Genomic DNA, 27,267 nt, shown 5'->3' with positions numbered 1-27,267 from the left:
AAATGAATTAGAGATTAACTAGATACGATATAGTAAAGATATGTGACGTCCCAGGCATAAAGGTACCTTATGGCGGCTGGCGCCGCGACTCGGGAAATGAATTAGAGATTCACTAGATATGAAATAGTAAAGATAATATCTTTACTTGATATTATTGAGATATTATCTTTACTATATCGTATCTAGTTAATCTCTAATTCATTTCCCGAATCGCGCCGATATTTTCTTAAGGTTTTGTGTAACCCGTGCGAAACCGGGGCGGGTCGCTAGTGGCAATTCTCGGTGTTATCAGGCCTGGCGGTATACAATACGTATTTCTTTCCTCGCAAGTTTTTGGTGACGGTGTGACAATCGGCCGTCACATACGATCCCCTCTCTAATTGAAGCGTTTTCGTACAAAGCTTCTATATGCGTGAGCATTAACTTTAATTACTGATTTACTGTCTTGCGCAGTCCAGCGGTGACTGAGCACAGGAATCGAAGGTCTTACGTGTCGCAGTAAGAGTAGGTAATATATTACGCTCCAACACCGAAGATTAATCTCAGGAGAGATTAAAAGATCGTATTAGCTGTTCTTCGAAGGGACAAAACAAAACATTGTAAGTGCATATCGTAATATTGAGAAGAGAGATACGACAGGAAGTATTAATGATATTTGTTTGTATGTTAGATGCTCAGAAAATAATAAAGTCGGAACAAAGATCTGTACTAAATGTAATGTAGGGAAATGTAACGCGCGTGTAGCTCCTACCGTATAATAGGTACGCGCAGAAAATACGCTAGTCTGTAACCGCCTCGAGTCTCATAAGGAACAGATTTTTTTAACCAGTTATCAATAGGTCATGACTGTCATGAGTGTCATGACTTTATTGTGCTGAACTGAGACTTATGCTTACCTTGCTGAGGCTTACCCAACCGTTTAGCACTCTATTAGTATTTTACTATCATTAAAACAATAGCTAAACAATTTGCTGTTTTGACCCATTCTTTACGCGACCACTAATTGCCTTTGTTCTGCTAATTAATCGTAAAGACGAACAATCAGTGTAAATTAGACGAATCCTATTGTTTTTGTTTCAAGTGGGATACAATAGGACGTAAATTTTAATGATTACTACACATTCATTGTTAATACGTTGGCGGTTGTGAAAAATAACTAAAAAATTATTAAATTTTATAACAAAAACACATCAAGCATCATCATCATTGATGTTTGTGTCAGTCCTCCAACGCGTGCTCCCGTTGAACCCACTCGTTATGGAGCGAAACATGTCGAGCAAACTTCGACTCATGTCTGAGTCTCACGGAAGTTTTGTTATTATTTAAAGTATTTTGAGTTGCTTCGAAAACAAGACAAAATCTACATTATTAAAAAAAATATTAGTAAAGTACCTACTTAATTAAATATGTAAAGGGCCCCACAGATTACCAGTTCGCCGAACGATATCAGCCTGTCAGTTACGCAAAAGGTGACAGTTCCGAACTACTGACAGGCTGATATATCGTCCGGCGAACTGGTAATCTGTGGGCCCCTTAAATTCATAATGCGAAAATTATTATAATATCCGTTTTCTCCATACGTTTATGCATCTTAAACAAGAAAACAACTCAGTGAATACGCTGCATGAGAGCATAGTCTAATTAAACATGTTCTTCTCTTCCCAGAGTGACACAAGCCTACGTCACAATAACATTGTCACTTTATATAGCGCTATCGCATATTTATTTATTTATTTATTTATTATTTTATTTATTACGTGGTCGGAAGAGAGTACCAGGCGGAGTATATTATTATACCAAGGCTGAGAGCATTTAAAACAAGACTAAGGCCTGGCTGCCTCTCCACTGAGGTCAGGATGAACGGATATGGAGAGGACACTTGCAGGACATCTCTTTTTCGCTCCTCTTGATTACAACAGAACTCTAACAGACCTCGCAACAAATCGCATGCGATTTTAGAGAATTAAAAAAAATGCCGTAAGTAACGCAAGTAGCATGCGTTGAGGTTTTTAGAGGCCCTGTATATTCGCCTCACAACCGACCCCCAAAGGTGCGAAATGACCTCTATTCCTCAAACAATAAGGTGCTAAATCAAACGCTTTACTATGATTTATTACTCTTTGTTAAGCCAATGGACATTTTCTTTGTTTCAAACGCCTGTGGTAATGGTAATGTTATGGTTAATAATTAACATAGTTAAGCTGGTACTGTATATGCAATCAAATTAAATAAGTTTCATAAGTTACCGTGATTATTTGAAGAAGACAGCACGCAGAAGTAAATCTTATTACATTATATGTGAAGTCCCATCGGTAAGGTACCTTATGGCGGTTGGCGCTTACGCTATTATTAACGCCGCTCCAATATTATTGCGGGGCTATGCGACGTAAGCGCCAGCCGCCATAAGGTACCTTTTGCCATGGAACGTCACTTATGAAAAAATTTGTAATTTTGAATGATACAAATTTTTAACAAAAAGAAAATTGGGAATAAATCATTGATGCCTTCTGACTGTGAGCTCTAATGCCTCCTCTGCTATCGGCGATGATCGTTGATAGTATCATCGGCAAGATCATCGTGCAAGCATCCACATGATCGCCTGTACAATGCAACTATCCGGCGATTCCCTTTTTGATGCGTGCCCAAAAAACCGACAACTCACGGGTCGCAGGCGATGATAGACGATGACTGGCGGGGACTGCCGAGTATGCCCTCTACATTATCTTACCCGCCGTCACCGTCTATCATCGCCGATAGTGTAGAGGAGCCATAAAGAGTTGGAAGGATTCGCCGGGTTCGGTAGATTAGTCGGACTATAGTAAGTAGATACAAACTGACGACCGGGGTCATATAACTATCTCTCTCACCCTACCTACGACCACGCGAGTGTGCATGAGAAGTTTTAAGGTTCCGTCACACAGGCGCGTTTTCCGGTCGGGGCGTGAGCGTTTTATATGTAAAAGCGGTGCGCCCCGCTCACGCCCCGCCCGGAAAACACGCCTGTGTGACGAAGCCTTTACGTCCGAAATCCGGCCTCCACCACTGTAAGGCTTAGTCACTTTTTTAGGGTTCCGTACCCAAAAGGTAAAACGGGACCCTATTACTAAGACTTCGCTGTCCGTCCGTCCGTCCGTCCGTCTGTCCGTCCGTCCGTCCGTCCGTCCGTCCGTCCGTCCGTCTGTCTGTCACCAGGCTGTATCTCACGAACCGTGATAGCTAGACAGTTGAAATTTTCACAGATGATGTATTTCTGTTGCCGCTATAACAACAAATACTAAAAACAGAATAAAATAAAGATTTAAATGGGGCTCCCATACAACAAACGTGATTTTTGACCAAAGTTAAGCAACGTCGGGCGTGGTCAGTTGTAACGTAGTACATTTTTCTAAATTTATATTAAGTATTATGAGATGATTCATAATTAAAAGAAAAATACTTTTTCTTATTTCAACGTTTTTAACAGTGTCCGAAACGAACTATATTAATTGCACTTCTTTGCATAATCTGTTGCATTCAGATGCACCTCTAGATGCTTATCTGTTGTCGGGGTTGTCATACGAGTAAAAATAATTAAAACTTGAGATATTTATATGGTCACTCCAGGAAAACTTTGTATGATTTAGGTATGTTTTTTCAGGTAAAAAATAATTTTGATATAAAACAAAACATAGAAATTACAGACTTACAAAGTGGCTCTGGAATGAAACAATATTAGATTTAATGATAAAAATATATTTCTTAGGCTCAGGAGTGAAATTGTCTAAACAATTCAGATAGAATTTTCGAAGGATTTGTGTCTTCAAGGGACTGCCACCCTACTTTTGTTAGGCCCTCAGGGACCTCCATATTGGAGGAGTTCATTCGAGAATGATTTGCACATTTGATTTGGGAACCCCTCTGGGGACACTCGCTCGCAAGAGCACAATTCATGGGAAGATCACACTTTCGACATGGTGGTCCGAAAGATGGAAACAGCTTGAGTCCTTCGGAAGCTCCACTGAGTGAGTACTAATTAAATTGCGTGGTGATCAACTCCACAATGGCGCCAAACGTTGTGGGTTTGTTCTTAACCAGGGTTTGGTTCTTTGCAGAGTGACTCCTGCTCGAGGGAAGGGAGCGCTCCGCCAGAAGTCTTAGCAGCTTCCAGTGCGGTGAGCTAAATTTATAATTGTTTCGTTTCTTCTCTAGCGGCCATAAAGGGCATCGGCTAATATAACCTTTTCTCGGTTTACAGGAGCCGGGAATTTAAATTGAATTTAAATTAAATTTATTTCATCATTTCAAAAGCTTGGAAGTCAATTTATGAATATTGTTTGGGAGACCTCCTGGATCGAGGAATTAAGCATCCCATCTGCCTCTGCCACGTCGTCTTGGTACCACGTGCGCGGCCCCTGAGCTCTACATCTCCGCTCAGCTTCTAGCCTTCTCGGGGAAACCAGCCTGACACCCCGCAGCGTCTGAGGAAGGTTTTCATCCTGAGGTCGGTCCTTTCCATGTTTTAATTTTGTAGGGCATCAGCACCAGCTGTAAAGTGTAGAGTAAATTTAAAACTATGAGCAACCATTAAAGTAGCATAAAGACATTTGAAAATCCTGGTACATCGAATTTAGAGTTACGATAATTTAGTTCTTAAATAAGTAGAATTCTGTGTGAAGCTTTATTCTGGACCTATTAAGCGGCCCCGCCGTCCACTGAGCTAAGTTCTACCATTAGGTGTCGTCAAATCAAGTTAGAGGTTCACACAGAGGTCATAAGTTTAGATTAAGCCACTAATATTGCATTGCATTGCATAGGCAAGATTTTAGTAATAAATAAAGTTCCTTAAATATAAATTTGTTCGCTTTTTATCTCCCAAAATAAGGTTCCTCCAGCAAGCAATTTTTGACACCACATTTTTACTAATTAAGTTAATTTTATTTTCTGTGCTAACGTGCTATGCTTTATTGAACAAGCCGGAGCTTTGCAAGCATATTTACCTTTAAAAATAGCACGTTTCACAGTACTTTTTTTTTGCATTTTTTTCCATTTTTTTTTTTTCATTATGGTACGGAACCCTTCGTGCGCGTCACCGACTCGCACTTGCCCGGTTTCTTTAGTAAATGACAAGAGGTGCTACACTCGTTCGAAGCGGTGAATTGTTTTCATTTCCACGACATCTACGCGGGTGAGGTCGCGGGCAGAGACGGTTGGATACCCCTGACTATCTCAGCTGCCCTTCACGGCTTGTTCGCTATGAATTACGAGTACGAACAGCAACACTCTTAACTGTCCATCGGTGGACCTTATGCATTTCGTAATAAGGTTTACACTGTCAGTTAACAGTGGTGGCCGATGGTACAGTCAGCATCAAATGTGGTGGATGAAATAACGCGCCTAAAGATGTGCCACCCTTTAATCATCACTACATCTCATAAAACAGTCCCCTGCCGTGTCTATCTTTTTGTGTGTATGTATGTTCGCGATAAACTCAAAACTACTGAACAAATTTTCACGCGGTTTTCACCTATCAATAGAGTGATTCTTGAGGAAGATTTAGGTGTATAATTTGTTAAGGTTTTGTGTAACCCGTGCGAAGCCGGGGCGGGTCGCTAGTTTTGCAATCAGAAACAGCTTAACCACACTAATTGTCTTACACATAGAAACATATATCTCTTTATAAAGCTTTCAGATAATGGTAGACTTCTGACTCGTAATCTTTTTTGCGGGAAGTCTGTGGTCATGTGTTTGTCTGTGATGTTCATATCCATAATAAATTGTTTGTTTTAGGTTCATAGCCTATCCTTCCACAAAAAATCAATATTTTACCGAACATTCTCTTGACTCTCACAAGTCAAAAGTCTACACCACGACATTGGCAGAATCCACCTTGCTAAATTTAGCGAGGAGTAAAATACCAATTTAAAAAAAAAGTCTGGAACCTACATTTTTAACTGACTGGTAAGAGGGCGAGATTGTTTACCAACTATTACTAAGATTAATCTAGCGGCCCTCTAAAAATTCATATCTAGGAATTTCCAAATTATTAGGGCTGTACATCATACAATATTAGCACAGTATAATAGCCATGACGTAACGCGTATAATTGGTCGGTTTAACTTAGATCTGTGATATGCCTACGCAAGAATCCTTGCGCGCACGCACGGGCGAACTGAATCACCGACATCACCGTGGAACCTTGTCATAGTACACGTAATACCGCGTTTACACATGCCAAGTCGGGAGGCGAATATTGAACGCGAATAATAAGTGTACCTACTAATTTTATGATACTGACTGATACTGATAACATATGTACCTATTAACAGTATAAGTGCCTTGGCTGGAGCTGTAAACTTATACATAGTGTTTGAATAAAGAATAAAGAACGCGAATATGATATCTGGACGCAAGAAAAAGGTAAGGAAAAGGGGAGAAGGAAAGGAAAGGTTTATATGTGGGTCATTCTAAGTTAAGAGGTATTAACGGTGTCCATGATACATATCCATACTTTTCTTAAACAATTTAAATAAATTATGGTAATTTCCCTTAAAAGATTGCATTTCCTCTATGGACAGTCAATTTCAATTAATTAATTAATTCAGTTTTGTCACAATTGCACCTCAAACGTGCAAAATGTCCCTCCCCTGGCCTGTCCCTTTGTAGGTTTTACAATAAATCAGTAATTTTATCCAGATGTGATTCCCATAAATCCGTTAAATTTGGTATACTTCATAAATTAAAACAAATATTGATTGTAATCATGTAATGTTATTAATAAAATCCTTAAAATTTTTCTTTTTCATAAAAAATATTTATGTTAAATTTTGTCCCCCAAATTCTATGTCTCCTACCCTGGCTATTATGTAAATGTAAAAATATTGGGTTTATGATTTTAATTATTGTGATTTTAATCCCAATAGAAATGCATTTGACTCAACACTAACAACCAACCCTGCGACAGTCATCTTTTGGTTCCGATTGTCAGTCATTTTGACCATTGACCTCTATACTTGACAATGTTGTTTTATGAAAGTGGTATCTCCCCTGGTCAGTTTTATTTCAAAATTATTGATACAAATACTTAATTGTATTTGTATATTTACTATAGTTTATGCATAGATTATATAAATACTTTATTTTAATTATTTACAATAAATACTTTCACAATTATATCTGATTTGACATGAAAAAGTCACTCCCCTGGCGTCTTTCCCCTGGCGCATAATTTTCCAAAATGTACAGTGGAGGTATGAATTCTTGTTTAAATGAATCATTACACTTTAATTTGCTCGAATTTGTAAGACGGCTTGTCAAAATTTCGATTTTGTTTGTGTTTTTAAAGAGATCAGGGGAGAGACCCTTCTCTCTTTATTACATAGAAAAAGTACGGTCTCTCCCCTGGTGTCTTCTAAAATGGTAAAAAATTAAAAAAATGACTGATCGGCTTACAAATATACATAAAAGAGTTGTTTCAATAAAAATATTGTATAATTAGATCAAAATTTTAACATTTATGTTGTGCCACTTTTTCATATAAGCGATTACCTCTTAACTTAGAATGACCCATGTGTTTTGAGACGCTGGCATGGCGTATTTTGAGACGAGTGCGAACCGTTAAGGCTTCGTCACACAGGCGCGTTTTCCGGGCGGGGCGTGAGCGGGGCGCGCCGCTTTTACATATAAAACGCTCACGCCCCGCCCGGAAAACGCTCCTGTTGTGTGACGGAATCTTTACGTACCATCGCCCACACTGAAGGTCTGTGCACACCGGCTTGCGTATGCGTGACGTGCACTAGCGCGTGCGCTAAAATGTTGGAGCCGCACACGCACACCGTGTGCCGTCTCTTCAAGGATATGTAAACTACAACGCCGTACGCGCACGTGCACGTCACGCACACGCAGCCGGTGTGCACAGGCCTTTAAACTGTCCATCGGTGGACCTTATTACAAAAGGCATAAGGACCACCGATGGACAGTTAAACACTTAACTGTTTGTACCTAGGATAGGAAACAGACTATGGATAAAGAAGAGTGGAGAACAATGGGGAGGCCTACGCCGTTAAGGCGACTTTCATAAATTAGATATTTTATTGCTGTTGGTCACATCTGCCGCATGCATCCAGATGGGTGGGCCACCAAGCTACCAAGTGGATGCCAGAAGATGGGCATGGACGCGGCACGTCTAGACGGAGATGTCGGGACGACCTAGACACCAACTGGCCGGAAGAAGCTCTAAATCGGAGGCCGTGGAGAGGCCTCCAGAAGTGGGACACCAGAGAAGGCCTTTTTGCTTTTACCAGTGGGGAGACACTCCTGACTTCGGGCAAACTCGAATTAGGGTTGACACAACTTGACGTGCCTTTGCGTGCACGACCCTAAACAGTCGAAAGGGATAGTGCCATAAGTTAGAAAGGGATATCATGATTCGACCCTGAATCGCTGTCAAACTTCGGTTTTGTAGTAAGTGTCCTTTCTGTAAGGTAGTACTATTACTTATTCTGTGCTTTTACTTACTATACTGGAAAAACTAATGTCTCGCGATTCGCAATGCTGCTCGCACGCATATCTCCATAGTATTATGTATGACTATGATCTATGATACATCAACTGAAAATATTAGATGACTAAGATAACCTAAATAGCTAGGTCACTTACGAAAGCCTATGTTGGTTAGATAACCAAACGGAGTGTAAAATTATGCACCTATTATGTTATTCGATGCTCATAATGGTCATAATTCCGTTTAAGTAGGAGCAATTAAAACAGCGAACATGAAACTATGTAGTTTGTTTAGGAGTCTACAAAAATGGACTTTAAGTCAAATCACATTAGATTCTTAATGCAGCACGACTTCAGACCGCTGCGTATAAGCGGGCACGCACTCCCCTGTTGTAATCTATGGAATTATATGTCCGCTGTCACATTCTCTGTGGCATGCACGGAAATGGGGTTGCAGATTTGTCTGACCTACATCAAGTAAAAAGTAACTTATTTTAAGTTGTCTAAGTTACTTATTGCCATAAGGGTCTAATTACTCTAATTAGAAATCATCCTTATCTACCAAAGAAAAACAACATTATTATAGCTTGGTGTAACTTATAGTCAGTGTAAGCTAACTTAGTTAACTTTGTACAGATTTTGATGTAACAAAATCTGGATGTGCCATAATAAATGTTGCGCCATAAAAAATATGTTTATGGTCACACATTCTATGCAGAGATTGCAGAGTTAACTTCATTCAGAAAGATTAAGCAGGTTTTATTTCATAATGCCCCCCGAATCTTTCTGGTTTACCCGTTGGTTGATTGGTAGAGAATGGCTCAAGTACGCCATTTGTATTGTCCAATTAAATAAATAAATAATGAGAATTAACACTCCAGCCAGTGTCCAGTCGCCATCTTAATATTGGAGCGACCAAGATGTTGACAAAATCTGAACACCCACTCTAACGCCTTGACAATCTATCCTCTAGCTACCCAGAGACCTATAAAAAGGTCTCCTGTTCCATTCTAATTTGAATCTTTATTTTGACAAATCAAAATTGCATTTTTCTTGGCAAGTTTTGACGTCTGGGCGGCTAGTGGATAGAGGCGTGTTCAGACATTTGTGAGCACCTTGGCAGCTCCGATATATCTGATGACGACTGTCCACAACTTTCAACAACACAAGACACAACTTTTGTGTTTTCTGTATGACCTACAACACATACCTACCTATGCATGTGTGCACCACGGACAATTAGAAACTCACAAGGTGAAGTGAAGTCATTGTATGTTCGTATTTATATGCACGTTTGCCAGGTGTATTATGTCATTCTTATATATGTCTATTAAAGTCTGGATTCTGCCACTCTTATTTATAAATAAGCCAAGGTTTTGGGTTTACCTACTTGTCAAGCATATTCATCATTAATTAACTATGATTTCTCTTTCTCTCTCTCTTAAACACTACCTATACTCTGTATCTTTAGGTACTTAAATAAAAGTAAACAAATAATTTGTACATTTTCGGGTAGTTATAACAATTATTGATTAACCAACCTGTTCAATTATGCCATTCGTACCTTTAGAATAGTTGTTGCGTTCACTGTGGCAACACTTTGTCACAGTTAAAATTCAAACATTTAAAAAAAATAAACTGTTGCTCTGTCATACAGTTGACAGAGCCAGTGTGTCAAAAACCTACCACCAGTTCACATCTACTCTCGTTGCTCTCGCTTATTTTCGCACTTTATTCAAAGCACTACTACCATTTAGGACATTAATTCATTAGTATCAGTGTTGTGTACCGGAGGAAGCCGAACTCATCCGTGGAAGGGAAAATCAGAGGTCTAAGTTGGGCGACTGCAGGTAACGATTTTACGCTTCCTCTAGCTTGCGACAGAAAGCCAGAATCACCACCAGCGGTCTTCAACGGTGACCAACGATTTGGCTCCCACAGTCTCCGGATCAAAGGTAGGTAGGTTTAACTTTCATACTATTTATCTCGACTTATCCCAACTTTCTTGCTCCATCGGCCCTAAATTTCACCTTACTTTCGCCCCTTTTTTCGTTAAATACAGTCCACCTTCGCTATCGAACATTTTGGTCCTTCGAACCGGATATTTTGATAAAGTACCTATGGTTTGTCGTTTCTCGTTTTGGTACTCATAGTTGCTTAGTCGAAATTGTGTTGTCATCTTTTACATTCAAAATTTAGGGTAGACTTAATAAAAAGTTCGAGGGTAAGCAAGAAAGTTGGTCGTGTAGTGGTGCTTTAATAAAATCATTCGGTCATTTATTTAATTGCGCTGGCAACATTTTTCATAATTGTCAAGTGTCAACTGTCAGCTGTCTGTCATTGAACTCATTGAAGTTGTGGAAAGGGAATTGCAGTTTGTTTTGAACATTTTTTTGTGTAATTACTGCAATTTTTGTGTAGTGTTGTGTTTATTAATATGGGAGGTGGTGATAAGTCTGTAGAGAAAGATGATGCTGGTGTAGACACGGTGATGATTGCTCGTGATTATCAGGTAATGAGAATAGAGTATTTGCAAATGTTGTCGGATGCTGAATTAGCTTTGTGTGACGAGAGTGAATTGTGTACAATTGCGAAAAACTTTCATGAAGCTCAAATAAAGCTTTTAAGTACTGCTCCGCGAAGCGAGCACCGCGAGATTTGTTCCCATACCGCGATGTTCGACTCGAAGGTTAGGGCAGTGAGATCGCGTTTGCAGAATAGGAAGCAGGCTTTTGCTGCGGCTTCCGGGGTGTCGGGGACGCCGCAGCCGGTCTTGCCGAAGTTGCCGAAGTTACAAATTAAAGCTTTCGATGGGAAAATTGAAAACTGGGTAACGTTCATACAGTTGTTCAATTCTTTAGTAGATAAGCGAACAGACATTGCCCCTGTTGAAAAATTACACTATTTACTGTCGAGTGTGCAGAATGAGGCATATGACCTTATAAAAAATTATCCTGTCACCGATGACAATTATAAGGTAGCATATGAGGCGCTGTACAAGCAATATAATAAAATTAGATTAATTGCTACAACTTATTATGACAAGCTTGTTCAGTGTGAACCTGTGAAGGCATCCCGGGCTAGTGACTTACAGCGGGTTCATCGGGTTTTCACTGAAAATCTGTCCATTTTGAAAGGTTTCGACTTGCCGGATAAGAATTTCTTACTCATTCAATTACTGTGGTCAAAGCTGGATAGGGGCACGAAGGAGCAGTTTGAATTAGAGCATAACTCAGATGATATCCCGGAGTTCAGTAAATTGCATGATTTTGTTGAAAAAAGATACCGGGCGCTAGATGCTGCAGGGTCAACAGGCTTTGTTGCTAGTACTCCTCAGCCTAGTAGTAGTAAGTCTTCTAGTAAGCCAAAGATGGCCTTGGTGGTCACTGCTCCAACGTGTGTAGTCTGTAAGCAGGCTCATAGCCTTGTATCTTGTCCAACTTTTCTAAAATATGACCCCGCTGATCGGTTTAAATGTGTAAAAGAAAATAAGTTGTGTATTCTATGTTTGTCGGGGTCTCATTCTGTCAAGTCCTGCAAGTCAAAGCAGCGGTGTGAGCAGTGTCGTTTCTCCCACCATACGCTGTTACATTTCAATAATGCAAATGTGCCTGCCTCCCCGGCTGTGGATGTAAATAGCTCGAAGCATCCGTCTGACACATCTAATCCGCTGGTAATGGTGGCAAGTAATGTTGCGGCCTCTTCTTTGTTTGCAACTGCCAAGGTTTTGGTGAAGAATGCCCATGGCGGCTTGGTAGAGGTAAGGGCTTTGCTCGACTGTGCCAGTGCTTGCAATTTTGTAAGCGAGGCATGTGCAAAGAAGCTTGGTCTCCGGGCAGAATATGGAAAGCATGTCGTGACTGGTATTGGTGAAGTGGTGTCCAAGCCCGGTGGCACATTGTCATGTACCGTCTCGTCCAGGCTTGGAAATTCTGATACCGCTATTTCAGTAGAGGCTTATTTGTTGCCAAAAATTTGTCCGGAAATGCCAACGGATCATGTTGATGTCTCATCATGGCGCCATATCAGGGGCTTAGAGTTGGCTGACCCTCATTGGCACATTCCAGGACCTGTTGACTTGCTCCTGAACGTTAACATTCTCGCTTCTTCGTTGCGCCCTGGGTTAACCCATGGGGCCCCTGGCCAGGCGACTGCCCTCAACACCATTTTCGGGTGGATTTTGATGGGTGACGCAGGCGACTGTGCTACGGACATTTGTCGTCCTCGGTTCCGTGGTAACAATTGTCAACTGGTCGTGGGCAGGTTATCGATTGACGACTCTATTAAGAGGTTTTGGGAGTTGGAAGATGTCAGCTCTCCGAACACCGTCATTTTGTCGAAGGAGGATCAGCTGTGCGAAGAATATTTTCTCGCTAACTTTCGTCGCACAGAAGAAGGTAGATTTGTCGTTCCTCTACCTTTCGCTGACCATTCCAATAAACCCACCTTTTCGGGCTCTCGAGCCATCGCTCTCAAGAGATTTTCGTCGCTGGAGCGGAAGTTACTGAGTAACTCCGACTTCTATAGAAACTATGTAGCCTTTATGAAGGACTACGAAAGCTGTCGCCACCTTGAGGAGTGTGACCCTCCGGGGGTGGATGTGGGGAAGTTCTTCTACATTCCCCACCATGGAGTATTGAGGCCCTCGTCAACCAGTACTCCTCTCCGGGTCGTTTTTGACGCCAGTGCCAAGGACAGCCGAGGCATCTCGCTAAATGATGCGCTACTGCCAGGCCAGAAGCTGCAAAACAACATTTTCCACTTGCTCCTTCGTTTTCGGTGGCATAATGTTGTATTCACGGCCGACGTCAAGCAAATGTATAGACAAATTTTAGTGTCCCCGGAAGATGCTGAATATCAGCGTATCCTGTGGCGTCCGTCTGTCAATGAGCCTGTCCGGGACTATCGGCTGCTGACCGTTACTTACGGCGTTTCGTCCGCTCCTTACCAAGCTCTCCGCACCATTGCCCAGTTGGCGAGGGAATCGAGGGAAGAATATCCTTCTGGTTCAGCAGTTTTAGACCGCGACATCTATGTCGACGACGTGGTATCTGGAGCGCATTCTGTCGAACAAGCACGGAAGCTTCGTTCGGAGTTGTCGACGATATTAGCTTCTGGCAGTTTCCATTTGCGGAAGTGGACGTCGAACCACCAGGAGTTCTTCGACGGTGTCCCCTCCTCAGACTTGTATTCTGAGGACTTTCGGGAGTTCAACTCCATTGGGGACATCTCTCTAAAAATTCTTGGCCTCTCGTGGTTACCTCAGGCGGACGACTTCACCTTTCAAGTCGCTGTCGAAGATCGTCGGTGCACTAAACGTACCATCCTCTCAGAGATTGCTCGGATCTTTGACCCTCTGGGCCTGCTCTCACCTGTGACATTCTTCGCGAAGTACCTCATGCAGCTGCTGTGGGTCTCAGGTGTCTCATGGGACGACGACGCGCCAGAGAACCTTGCATCCGAATGGCGAGAGTACAAAGCGCAGCTGCCCTCTCTGAAGTCTGTGTCGGTCCCGCGTCGTATGGTCAAGGACTTCGTTTCGCTCGAAGTTCACGGGTTCTGCGATGCCTCAGAGCGAGGGTTTTGCGCGGTGGTTTACGTCCGAACGACAGGCGAGGACGGAACGCAGTACGTCCAGTTGGTCTGTGGTAAATCGAGAGTGGCACCCCTGCGTAAGTTGTCGATACCGCGTCTGGAGTTGCTGGCCGCGGTACTGCTTGCAGACCTGGTGGAGTCGGTCGCAACAGCTCTGGAGCCTCTCCACAAAATCGATAAGGTACAGGCGTGGTCTGACTCTAGCGTTGCGTTGACTTGGATAAAGTCTTGCCCTTCAAAGTGGAAAACTTTCGTGGCTAACCGCGTGAGCCACATTCAGGAAATTATTCCTCCCGATTGTTGGCGACACGTGAGGACTGGCGACAACCCAGCCGACTATGGGTCGCGGGGGCTCTTGCCGGACGACCTGGTCCACCATAGTAACTGGTGGAAGGGTCCATCTTGGCTCGTGCTGGACAAGCCTGACTGGCCTAAGTCAACGTTGTTAGTCGACGTGGATGTTCTACATGAAGAGCGTAAGGTGACAGTCCTCACTGTCTCAGTGCAGGAGACGTGGACAGACAACCTTATGACTAAGTTCTCGGCACTGACGACACTCCAACGTGTCCTTGCCTATTGTTTTCGTTTCGTGCACAACGTGAGAAATCGAAAGACGCCCAACAACTTGTTGGACGGCCCTTTAACACCCCTGGAGATTAAACAGGCGCTCATGTTCCTCGTGCGTTCTGTTCAACAACACCACTTTGCTTCGGAGATCGAGAAAGTGAAAAACAATCTTTTGAACTCTCTCCCGAAGGCATTTAAGAAATTGTCTCCATTCCTCGATGACGCGGGTCTCTTGAGGGTGGGCGGACGCCTGTCGCGAGCTTCTCTCGAATTCGATGTTAAACATCCCCTGTTGCTACCTCGCGACGATCGTCTTACCTCCCTCTTGATCGACGAGTACCATAAGCGTTTCATGCACCCAGGCGTCCAAACGCTTCATAATTTGCTGGCGCAGCATTTCTGGATACTGTCCCCAAAGCGAGCTATCCACGCAGTCACGTCAAAATGCATGAAATGCTTCCGTGTTCGACCACTCGGTGCTCCTGCGCCGTTCATGGGCGACTTGCCGTCTTATCGGGTAGCCCAGCTCAAAGCGTTCTTGAGTGCTGCTGTCGACTTCGGTGGACCTTTTGACATAGCTCTGGGTCGCGGGCGAGGCAATAAGACCTACAAGGGTTACATTTGCGTTTTCGTGTGCACCTCGACGAAGGCTGTACACACGGAGCTCGTCACTGAGCTGTCCTCAGACGCGTTTCTCGCCGCGCTTCGCCGCTTCGTCGCGCGTCGTGGTCGGTGTAATCGGTTGGTGTCCGACCAGGGGAAGAATTTTGTCGGTGCGAGCAATATTCTGCAACGTCTCGTAGGAGATGCTGCTACGCATAGCGAGATTAAATTCGAGTTTAATCCGCCAGGCAGCCCTCACTTCTCAGGTCTCGCTGAGGCCGGTATCAAGGCTGTCAAAACACATTTAGCTCGAGTCATCGGTAGCCAGAGGTTGACGTACGAGGAGTTCCTAACAATCTTGACTCAGGTTGAGGCTCTTCTTAATTCAAGACCCCTGACTCCTCTTAGTACCGATCCTAATGACTTATCGGCCCTCACTCCGGGCCATTTTCTCACGACGGAGCCCTTATCTGTCGTACCCGAGGAAGATCTCTCGGATGTTCGGCTGGGCCCACTTCAACGGTGGAAGTTGCTGCAGAAAATGCACCAAGACTTTTGGACCAAGTGGTCAAAAGAATACATGCATACTCTGCAGCAGCGAATGAAGTGGCACGACAAACAAACCGACGTCCAAATCGGTACTCTCGTGCTCGTAGTCAACGAGCAGACAGGGCCCATGAAGTGGCCTCTGGGTTGCATTGTCGACACTCATCCCGGGTCCGACGGGATTTGTCGTGTGGTGACGGTGCGCACAGCTACCGGACTGTACAAACGACCCGTGGTCAAGCTGTGCCCCTTACCCGTTTAATCGCTCTTCGAGCGCTACCATTGTGTCGTCTATTTTTGTATAGTCTTAGTATTATTTTTTCTAAGTTTACTTCTATCGTCTTTGTTTTCGTCTAGTCAAAATACTAGTGTATTTTGGTGGGCGGAATGTTCAATTATGCCATTCGTACCTTTAGAATAGTTGTTGCGTTCACTGTGGCAACACTTTGTCACAGTTAAAATTCAAACATTTAAAAAAAATAAACTGTTGCTCTGTCATACAGTTGACAGAGCCAGTGTGTCAAAAACCTACCACCAGTTCACACCTACTCTCGTTGCTCTCGCTTATTTTCGCACTTTATTCAAAGCACTACTACCATTTAGGACATTAATTCATTAGTATCAGTGTTGTGTACCGGAGGAAGCCGAACTCATCCGTGGAAGGGAAAATCAGAGGTCTAAGTTGGGCGACTGCAGGTAACGATTTTACGCTTCCTCTAGCTTGCGACAGAAAGCCAGAATCACCACCAGCGGTCTTCAACGGTGACCAACGATTTGGCTCCCACAGTCTCCGGATCAAAGGTAACTCCGTCTACACATATACACACTTTAGGTTTAACTTTCATACTATTTATCTCGACTTATCCCAACTTTCTTGCTCCATCGGCCCTAAATTTCACCTTACTTTCGCCCCTTTTTTCGTTAAATACAGTCCACCTTCGCTATCGAACACAACCAAATACAAAACCACCTGGATCTGTCACTGAACAACCTGACTTTAACTGGCTTAAGAAACCATTTGAGGGTAGATTTTGTATACTCTTTTTAGGGTTCCGTACCCAAAGGGTAAAACGGGACCCTATTACTAAGACTTCGCTGTCCGTCCGTCCGTCCGTCTGTCACCAGGCTGTATCTCACGAACCGTGATAGCTAGACAGTTGAAATTTTCACAGATTATGTATTTCTGTTGCCGCTATAACAACAAATACTAAAAACAGAATAAAATAAAGATTTAAATGGGGCTCCCATACAACAAACGTGATTTTTGACCAAAGTTAAGCAACGTCGGGAGTGGTCAGTACTTGGATGGGTGACCGTTTTTTTTTTGCTTTTTTTTTGGTTTTTTTTTTATATGGTACGGAACCCTTCGTGCGCGAGTCCGACTCGCACTTGCCCGATTTTTTTTATTTAAATATCTAAAGATACAGACTATTGTCAAAATTATATGAACAATAACTAATATGTATAGTTGAATTATCGAGAAGATGGAATTGCATTTGTAGTGGTTGTATGCTGATAGTACAAGAAAATAGAAAATTCAAATATAGAATGCCTGTAAACAAACAATACTACTACATATGCAATTCCACGCTCTCGATGATTCAACTATAAAAATCTGTAAAGCAACATAAGTTGTTGTTCATAAATTCTCATATATTTGTAGTGGCAAAGCTACTTTTGATTTTTAGTGTTCCATGCAAAACTTTGTTCACAGAACACTTATTTTTATGAGTGTCATAATGCATAAGGTCATAATTATTACTGTTCAAGTTATGATACTATTTCAAATAAAATCTAGATATGTGTCAGTGTGCTGGACTAAAATTGTACAACTTGCCAAAATAAGAAATAAACTTTTTGCAGTATGGTTTTCAAGTATGGTTGTCAAGTAACCAAAATGAAGGTTAATAGAAAATCATTGACATTCCTATTACTATAGTGTTAGCATTGATTTGTGCCGAAAATGTACAAATTGTTTGTTTATTTTTATTTAAGTACATAAAGATAAAGAGTATAGATAGTAACAAATAAATAAAACTTGTTGAAAATTGTTTATCTATCATTAAAGGGAGCAATCCTCTCAATCTTTTCAAAAATAAGGGGCAGCAAAGAATGTTTTTGTTGGTTTGGCACCGACTTCAAAAACTAAGTAATTACCCGGATAGTTATTAATTTTCTTATTATTAGGTATACTTTTTGACAGAAATCTGCTTTATGACGATATAGGGACTGGACAAGGATAGAGGTTGCTTTTCACTGGGTTAGTTTATTGACAAATGAAATTAGTTATTTTGGTTTATTTTTTTAGTAAAATTTTTGCCCATTTACTATTTTCCCAATTTTTGTGTATTAGTTTGGCAATATGCCAGGAAATGGATGATTTAATCCATTGAATTTTCAATTGATTTATTTATCATTACAACTGCTCAAAAATTATGTATCTACATTTTAGCAGGCTATCAATGACAAATTCTCACAATATTCTCTCTTATATTCAATTCTTCCAATCTTACCACTGAGACATTGTCAAAAGGCAATAGTCATAAAGGATGCTCTAATCTGTGTACAAACAGCAACACTCCTAACTGTACATCGGTGGACTTTATTACAAAAGGCATAAGGTCCACCGATGTACAGTCAGGGGTGCGAAACTCCTGACTTCGGCCAAACTCGGCTCCGCTCAGCTCAGCATTGCTCCAAGCAATTATTAGGCTTGGCACCACTTGACTTCCTTTTGTGTGCACGACCACAGATAAGATAATCACTTGAATTTTGACAACCCTAAATAGCCGAAAGGGATAGTGCCATATGTTAGAAAGGGATAGCATGATTCGACCCTGAACCGCTGTCAAACTTCGGTTTTGTAGGAAGTTTCCTTTCTGTATGATAGTACTATTACTTATTCTGTGGCACAGTTAACAATGTGGGCAATAATATTCATTGATAACTCAAGCACTCTGATCTTTACTACATCCTTTACAATGGTGACTACAATAGTGTTTGTAATTCTGTGTCATTACACACTACAATACAGTGATAAGTTGATGAACAAAAAAGCTGAATTGCAAATGTGTAGAAAGTAAAATGAGTGAGTGTATGTGTAATAAGCATCATCACGAACTTTTACGCGAACCGTTCAGCGTGGACAGTGAAAATAAATAATTTATTCCCAAAATACGCGGCAATGATGTCACTGGCAGTCATACCCGCGTCCTACGCCGGTTATGTCACATCCAATGAACAGGGGTCAACTCCAATTACCAACTCGACCTCTCATACAGGACTCCAATGCATTCATTATAGGTCACCGCCAAAACAATAACAATACTTTCCAAAAAGGATAGGGGACTGACAATACCACATACTTCGTCATCTATCCCGTTCTATCCAACCAAAGTTCCGTAAAGTAAACAAGGATAGAATTACGTGTCAAAACTTTACGAAACAAAAAGTAATATTTCTAAGACACTTAAAACTATTTCAAAGTACTTCCAAGTATTAATTAAAGGGTCAAAGGGTAGTACTAACCGTTATCAAGTCAACATAAATCCAAAACAGATGTCAGGCCGATGTTACTCGGGAAAACAAGACACAAAACACTGATAAAACACCTTGTTAAAAACTAGATCACAACGTAGGCACTGGGTAACACAGCATTCACTGACACAAAAGGACGGCACTAGCACTTCAGTTTATTTACAACGATGATTATTCCACGTTTATGCACACAAACATTCCGGGACGTCTGTCGTGCTCCTACGAAATTCGGCCATTTTGCTATTGAAGAAAGAAGGCCACCTTTCGACCAATAAACAAACAGATTGCTCGTCTAGTGCTTCCATCTGACGACGTATCCAACTGACTGCGTCACACAAAAAAAAGTTTGCGCTGCGTTTAGTTATTGCAATTTTGCCATTATTGTACTCTAGCAACACTGACTATTTGGTCCATATGCATAGTAGGATCCTGTTGTAGATGTGCTATACGTGTGGCACCGTGAGGGACAAAACATACGCAATGCGACACTATGATTGGTCAAATTTATTTGATGCCCACCATAATCCATACTAAATTTACGTTGAGGAAAAAAAAATGTGAGACTGTGACAAGGACAAACAATAATAGCGCTTTCGCTGCTACTCCTACTGAAAGATACATAAGACTATCCCCTTCGGTCATTTCCCCCCCCACCCTCATGCCTGATCCAGTTATATACTACATTCATGTTCATATGTCAGAAAAAGTTACATCTTGAACGCACTCTTTCCGACGTCACGAATGCGCGAATATTTAAAATTGACAGTAGCATTTTTTTGAAAATCCACGAATTTGGCGAAATTGTAGAAAGGCAATGTTTTAAAATCCTAATTTACCACTCTCAACTATCAACCCGTGCAAATTTATTGTAAACCATGGCCATAAACTTAAGGATCAGTCTTATCTCGTTAGGAATTCTGCTGTTAATGGTAAATAAAAATAATAAGACATCACATTAATTGCAAAGAAATTCAAGTCATTTGTTCTAACATGTTGAATAGTTTTATGTTTCAGGATCTGAATGTAAACCAATTAAGGACACATTTGACTCATTTACAAGTTTAAGTGATACAGGTAAACATTTTTTACACCCAAGACCAGCGTAGTGATTGTGATATTTAAGCACTACTTTATCTGTTTGTGTATGTCTTGTTTTTTTTTCTAGTGCCACAAGGATACACTCAATATTTTCGTAAAGCCCTGATGGACGCTAGCCACGTTTTAGACAACTTGCTACAGAAGGGCAAAATGAGTCTAATGGACCTACCTTTTGATAATTTTGAAGGCTGGGTCAACTCGTAACATAGTTTACTGTAATTGAACCAAATGTAGTTATAAGCTTATAAGGCGTCTTCAGTTCTTATTGTGCCAATATTTCAGATATAAAATAGTAATAAGAGTGACAGCATGTGTTGGTAAGAACTAAAGACACTAATTGTTGGGCATAAGCTTGGACTGAGCTACTTTTGGTTTGTGGTATAGCCGTTATAGGGCCATATTATATTTGAATAAATGCATGGTTTTTGGGCCCTAATCATGTTCCAAGTAATGCATCTGTAATAAAATAAAAATCATACTGATCACAACTGTTTTTATTTTTGATTATTATACCTAGGTATAGTGTAGTTAAATAAATGTATTTACAATTAATTCAGATAAAATATACAAAAACACTAAAATCATTAAAAAAAAAGTCCACACAAAAACTTAGTTAACTGGAAGTTCCTCAGAAGCCAATATTTTCTATGGTACAGTTTTCAATTTAGGCAAATTATGCATTTATAAACATATCAGTCATCACATATTCTCAATTCAACTTTCTTCCAGCTTTAATTGGTTGCAAATTGCAATAATAAAATTTAATTCTTGATGCAATACTCATTTTCCTCCTGAGGCTTGCCTTCAACAGCAAACAGCCTGCTGTTTGGGTTTGCATGCCTCTGCTTATGCTTCAACAAGCAGGAATGACTCCTAAACTTGGCTTTACAAATGTCACAAGTCAGCGTTGGGTCCATGTGCTGACGTCTTACATGCTCGGCCCGACGGGATGAAGATAGAAATCTTAAATCACAGAATGAACACTTATATGGCTTCTCTCCAGTATGTATACGAGTGTGATACAGAAGAGACTCTTTCGTAACAAATTTACCCCCACAGATATCACAAGGAAAGTTCTTTTCCTGCGTATGCTTAACTGTATGCGCTTTCAATCTGCTTTGACAACTGAACTTCTTGTTGCACCAACTGCATATATGTTGCTGTCCCGTGTTTGTATGTTCAAATTTAATGTGAACACGCAATGTGTTTTTACGGGAGTACTGTTTATTGCAAATATCACATTTGAACAAGCCGTCTGTTGCCGATTTTCTAGCGGATTGACCACATATTCCGTACTCAATATGCTGTTTGAATGTATCTTTATTTTTGTAAACGCGGCCACAACTTTGGCAGACAAATCTTAGTCTATGAGAGAGTTCATGCTGTTTTAAACTGAAACGGTTTTTGTATGTTTTTCCGCATTCAACACATATTACAGTCTGATGACAGTCTTTTAAATGCTGCTCCACTAGTTTGTATGAAGCATAGCTGCGCTCACATTTAGGGCATTTAAAAGTTTTCGGTGCATGTAGCCTGAGATAGTGCTGCCGTAGGTAATCTAATGTTTGGAAAATTTTAAGGCATCCACTGCATTTATATGACAAATGTGTACTATCCTTATGTAGTATAAGTTCTTTTGGCAAAGTATTTTTCCTAGGTCGACTTTTGTGTTTTTTAGTTTTTACTACTGGTTCGGTGTCAAGTTCAAAGTAATCAAAATCATCATTCTTCACATCCTGTACAGCATTTTTATCATTTCCTATATTAGAAATGCTTTGAAACCTCTTTAAGATAGCTGATGGCAAATTCACAGACCTCTTATAATCGAAAAAGTCTTGAGTTGTTAGATCTTCATTAAACGAAATAAATAGAGACTTGCAAAAAACATGTTCTATGTCATGTGGTATACTATGATCTAGATTTGTTATAGCCTTATGTAAATTTTGTGTATTTTCTTTGCTTTTCTTGATGAATGTGTAGCAATTTAATGCTGTTATTGAACATTCTTTGCAAACTGTGTCAAAAGCCAGGATTCCATTGACCTGCAAAACATAAAAATAAGTATTGTTATTATTTTTTGTATTATTGTTTTCATCACTTAGTTGTGTATATTGCAGACAATTTATTGTTCCAAGGAAGATAGAAATAATAATATAGGACAATATTACACAAATCAACCTAGTCGAATAGATACTTTTATACATAGAAATCATCCATAATTAAGAACAAGTATTTTTCATAAACTCACAAATAAATGACCTGGGATTCAAATCGAGACTAAAGCAATGGTTCTTAACCTTTTCAGTCCAGTCACCCCTATGACTAACTAGGGAACCTGATTTTACCCCTCCTCCCAATAGTAATAAAAAATAAAACGTGTACGTTTGTTGTATTGTTATATTAGGATAGCTTATTACCCCTCGTAAAATACCAGTTTTATCCCCACGGGGGTAATTACCCCCAGGTTAGGAACCACTTTAGTCACTAAAGCTTCGTAGGACACTGCCGCTACACTAGGCTAAGCAGTCGTCAGAAGTGAGCGTCTATTGCAGAATCCGCAGACAATTATTTTATAGTGTTACATTGGAAAGACCATTTTCGTAACTGAATGAATATGCGTGTATAAGATGTTCTACCGGTAGTGACAAGAGAAGTTATACAATACAGAATAGATCTTTAACTAGAATATTTACCTCATTCCCTAAAACAAAACTTAGAACCTCTGAGAGCTCCAAGTGGTTTGTGACACTATTTGTTTTCAGCACCACCTCGTCTTCTATATGGATTGCGGCGTCATCCACTGTGTTAAAACACAAACAGCACATGCTCTTTTTCCGTAACAATGCATTAAATAGAGGATTCTTAATTTCCGTCATTATTTTATAACGAAAATAGTAAACTGCAGCAGGTAAATAAACTTTAATAAATCTTTAGCAACCAAACGCAAACGCACCGACTTTGACACTGACATTTATTGAATTTTTTTTTTTCAAAATGACAACTGAAATTTTCAGTCCTTATTGTACATTCGACACTTATGCATCAAGTAAATAAAACAAAATAAATCCTTTGTTTAAACTTTATTGCACAAAATACGGTGAAAAAAGAAAAGTGTACAAATGGCGGCCCTACATTTTCTTCTCCGCTCCTTAAATGGCCTCTTTAAAATGTGTTACATATTTAAATAAAACCATGCTAAAAATAAGGGATCCTTAGTCCTATCGATAATGTGCGTTTATTAGTTTTCTAGATATTGAAAGTAACTAACTAACTACTACCGTCTTTTTGATCGTAGATGGTGTAGGTTCTTTTGGTTCTTTGATTCCTACAGGCCTGAGAGCCTCCTGCACATATAGCTTGCTAGCAGGATTAAAATGCCTTCGCTCATGTTTCCGTTTACCAGCGCCAGATTTAAATATCATGGGACAGAATCTGCATGGAAGTGATGGTTCCAAGTGCTTTCTTCTCATATGTTCCATCCGTCGTGAAGCAGAGATGAAGCCTTCATCACAGTAGTCGCACAGATATGGTCTTTCCCCAGTGTGCAACCGAGTATGGTTCACTAACGCTGGATGTGTAACGAACTTTTCATTGCAAAGATCACATTGGAACCTGCGTTCTCTAGTATGCTTAACTATATGGCCTTTCAAACTGCTGAGCGCTTCAAATCTCTTATTACACCATGAACAAGTGTGTACAGCATCGTCACATCCAAACCCGTGAAGAGTGATCATATGTGAGCGTACAGCATTCTTCGTAGCAAAATGGTTTTCACAAATATCGCAAATAAACTTTCCTATATTAACTGATTTTCCTGTTCTGCCTCCCCTCTCACAAACTCCGTTGTAAATGTGATCTTTCATGGTTCGTAATGTTTTGTATACTCTGTGACAATTCTGACAGATATACTTAGATGAGACATTATGGGAGAGTTCATGTTTCTTTAAACTCGCTATGTTAGTAAAGGTTTTTCCGCATTCATAACAGACGGCATTCACATGGGAAAGACTTAGATGGTATTCTAGCAACTTGCTAGTAGCAAATTTGTGATCACATTTTGGGCACTGTAATTTCTTTACTGCATGAACCCTCATGTAATGCATTCGTAGCATGGTGATACTTTCAAATGTTTTTGCACAACCTTTGCATATTAGCTTCTTATTTGTACTATTTTCATGTAGCATCACACTGTCAGATAAAATTTCTTTAGCTCTATGATGCCTTTTAGTTTTATTTATTTTTTCTGGTGATATGCACGAGTCACTATCAAAATTGTCATCAAAATCTTTACCAACAATTGGAACAATCCAGGTGCTTGATTCTTTATTGACAGATCTCTCTATGTAATATTTACCATTACATACATCAGAGGCGACATATTTAAATCTCGCCAAAGCTTTTGGAAGTGAAGTAACTGGTTTTTTATAATCGTAGTAAACCTGAGTGGTAAGACTTGAGTCTAAAGAAAGAAATATTGTTTTGCATGATTCTGGATTGCTTGTTGAGTTTTGTAAAGAAATATCTAGATTTTCAATGGCTTGTTGTAGATTTTCAGTGTTTTCTTTGCATCTTTTGATAAACATGTAGCTTTGTGTGGCTGATATAACACAATCATCGCATAGGGTTTGGAAAGCTAAATTATTCATCACCTGAAACAGAATGGGCTTATCTAAAAACCGGGCAAGTGCGAGTCGGACTCGCGCACGAAGGGTTCCGTACCATAATGCAAAAAAAAAACGAAAAAAAAGCAAAAAAAAAAACGGTCACCCATCCAAGTACTGACCACTCCCGACGTTGCTTAACTTTGGTCAAAAATCACGTTTGTTGTATGGGAGCCCCATTTAAATCTTTATTTTATTCTGTTTTTAGTATTTGTTGTTATAGCGGCAACAGAAATACATCATCTGTGAAAATTTCAACTGTCTAGCTAGGGGCTATTCATAAATTACGTCATTTCAAATTAGGGGGGGGGGGGTCTGGACATCGGATGACGGTAGCACGACGTAGGAGGAAACGGGGTCATTCGAAGCATGATTTTTGGATGATTTGAGGGGGGGGGTCCAAAATTGTCAAAAATCGATGACGTAATTTATGGACAGCCCCCTGTCACGGTTCGTGAGATACAGCCTGGTGACAGACAGACAGACAGACAGACGGACGGACGGACGGACGGACGGACGGACGGACGGACAGCGAAGTCTTAGTAATTGGGTCCCGTTTTACCCTTTGGGTACGGAACCCTAAAAAGAATAAAATTGTCATTGGACAAACACGATTTCTGGTAATTTAATGCTTAGGTACCATGAACCGTTTTCAAGAAATAGATATTCACGTTATTGGGATCATAAATCTGATCCTAAATATGCCGCGTGCCGCTTGCGTCCAGTACTTAATCTAATACTAAAATATCTTCGACTTTACCGCCAAGTTAATTTGAAAACCTATTCAATGTTACCTAAACTTTAATAGTTACCAGGATCGACTGTAACTTAATAAGGATATTTACATCACATCCTAGGATGTAACGCAGCACTTCAGTAAGCTTTACGTCGCCAGGATCGTTCACCATCGCCTCATCGCCTAAATAAACATGTTCAGATCCAACTGGGCCGAAACACAGGCAGCACAAACTTTCCTTCTGTAGTAATGAATGTAATATGGCTTGTTTTAGCGCCGTCATGGTTGTGATATCAAATATTTGTTGATTATTTAAGTTGTTTATAGCAAAAAAATAGACGCTAACAACATAACCTAACTACGCCGTTTGACAGATCAGTGACGTAACGGTTTGACGTTTAGTATTTTTTAATCATTTTGTTAATGATTACGGCTGTATACCATTCTGCCTTGATTTCGTAAAACGGAACCAAGAATATATAGTCTGTTAAGCCATTTCCGTCAGTAGATAATAGCGGCAAATTTAAAAACAGTAAACGTGAATGATTGTCGTCCCATAGAAGAATTGAACTTCGCGCCTTTTTCTATTGACAAAGTTGTTTGACAGACTATACTAAAGGGAACTCTATACTGTATGATGAGAACAGGGAATTCCTAGTTCAGCGATTGTTTTCGTATAAAAAACAAATACCCAGACAAAGCGGCGAACAGGAGCTCAGAGGACATTATATATTTTTTTATTCCAATTACAAAAGTTATAGTTGGTCAAACCAATTTGTCAGTCAGTAAGAACCAGGAAAACTATACTTATCCTTTTCTTTTGGGTGCTAGTACTAGTGTAAGACAAAGATAGTATGATTATCTCTGTCTATGATTGAAATAAGACAGTCATTTGACAAACTATATAAGTTCCATTGCTGTAAGAAGTGTAAGACCAACCTCGGAGTATTTATTAATTAAAACAAAAATATCAATGTAACATTTTATTAGAGATACAGCAGTTATATAAATAAAGAAATGATACAACACATGTAGCAACATAACTAGGGAACATAGCGACCATTTAGATCCTAATGCCCCCTTATGAGTAACCCCCTTTTAGATCGAACCCAAGACATTGAGATTTGTGAGATTTTCACGTAAACGGTACCACATTTTTGGTTAGAGTACTTATTGATCACCGACAAAACGACCTAATGCTTGAAACCGGCACATTTAGTGCACAATATCAGCAGTTGTCTCATTCTAACTTCATTGAAAAGCTATAATCACAAAGGTAATGAGTTTGAAATAAATTAGGACTTTAATGTCATGACAATAAGATATAGTTTTGCCTTCGTGAAATTAATCAAATATACCTATGGCTGAAAATGCAAAAAAAATACTTGGTATGGGATGCCCTAGGTATATATGTACAGTCACTATTTTTTATTTCATTATATTTGT

The 27,267-nt window shown here is 40.3% G+C and overlaps 3 protein-coding genes and 1 long non-coding RNA gene across 4 annotated transcripts in view; 1 reads left to right on the top strand and 3 right to left on the bottom strand.

Annotated features, from left to right (window-relative positions):
* LOC134801728 (uncharacterized) overlaps positions 1–19,632 on the bottom strand; it is an 84,730-nt gene extending 65,098 nt beyond the window's left edge. The window contains exon 1 of the mRNA XM_063774323.1: positions 19,318–19,632. The gene's annotated coding sequence lies outside the window, so the exon portion shown is untranslated. The remainder of the gene's footprint in view (positions 1–19,317) is intronic.
* Positions 19,633–20,099: 467 nt separating this feature from the next.
* LOC134802012 (uncharacterized) lies at positions 20,100–20,863 on the top strand. The gene is made up of 3 exons (XR_010145796.1): positions 20,100–20,255; positions 20,328–20,400; positions 20,492–20,863. It is a non-coding gene; the product is annotated as an uncharacterized LOC134802012 (long non-coding RNA).
* A 268-nt stretch (positions 20,864–21,131) lies between these two features.
* LOC134801769 (zinc finger protein 684-like) lies at positions 21,132–23,339 on the bottom strand. The gene is made up of 2 exons (XM_063774363.1): positions 23,118–23,339; positions 21,132–22,466 (listed from the first exon to the last, which is right to left on the bottom strand). Exons 1-2 carry the CDS (start codon positions 23,298–23,300, stop codon positions 21,186–21,188), a joined length of 1,464 nt encoding a protein of 487 aa, XP_063630433.1. The 5' UTR covers positions 23,301–23,339; the 3' UTR covers positions 21,132–21,185.
* A 309-nt stretch (positions 23,340–23,648) lies between these two features.
* On the bottom strand, positions 23,649–26,176 carry LOC134801771 (zinc finger protein 569-like). Its single transcript, XM_063774365.1, has 2 exons — positions 25,931–26,176; positions 23,649–25,073 (listed from the first exon to the last, which is right to left on the bottom strand). The coding sequence occupies exons 1-2, from the start codon at positions 26,102–26,104 to the stop codon at positions 23,688–23,690; spliced, it is 1,560 nt and encodes a 519-aa protein (XP_063630435.1). The 5' UTR covers positions 26,105–26,176; the 3' UTR covers positions 23,649–23,687.
* Positions 26,177–27,267: the final 1,091 nt, after the last annotated feature.

The sequence above is a fragment of the Cydia splendana genome, chromosome 23 (genome assembly GCF_910591565.1).
Source record: "Cydia splendana chromosome 23, ilCydSple1.2, whole genome shotgun sequence".
Classification (NCBI taxonomy): domain Eukaryota; kingdom Metazoa; phylum Arthropoda; class Insecta; order Lepidoptera; family Tortricidae; genus Cydia; species Cydia splendana.
This window is presented reverse-complemented; position numbering and strand designations above follow the sequence as displayed.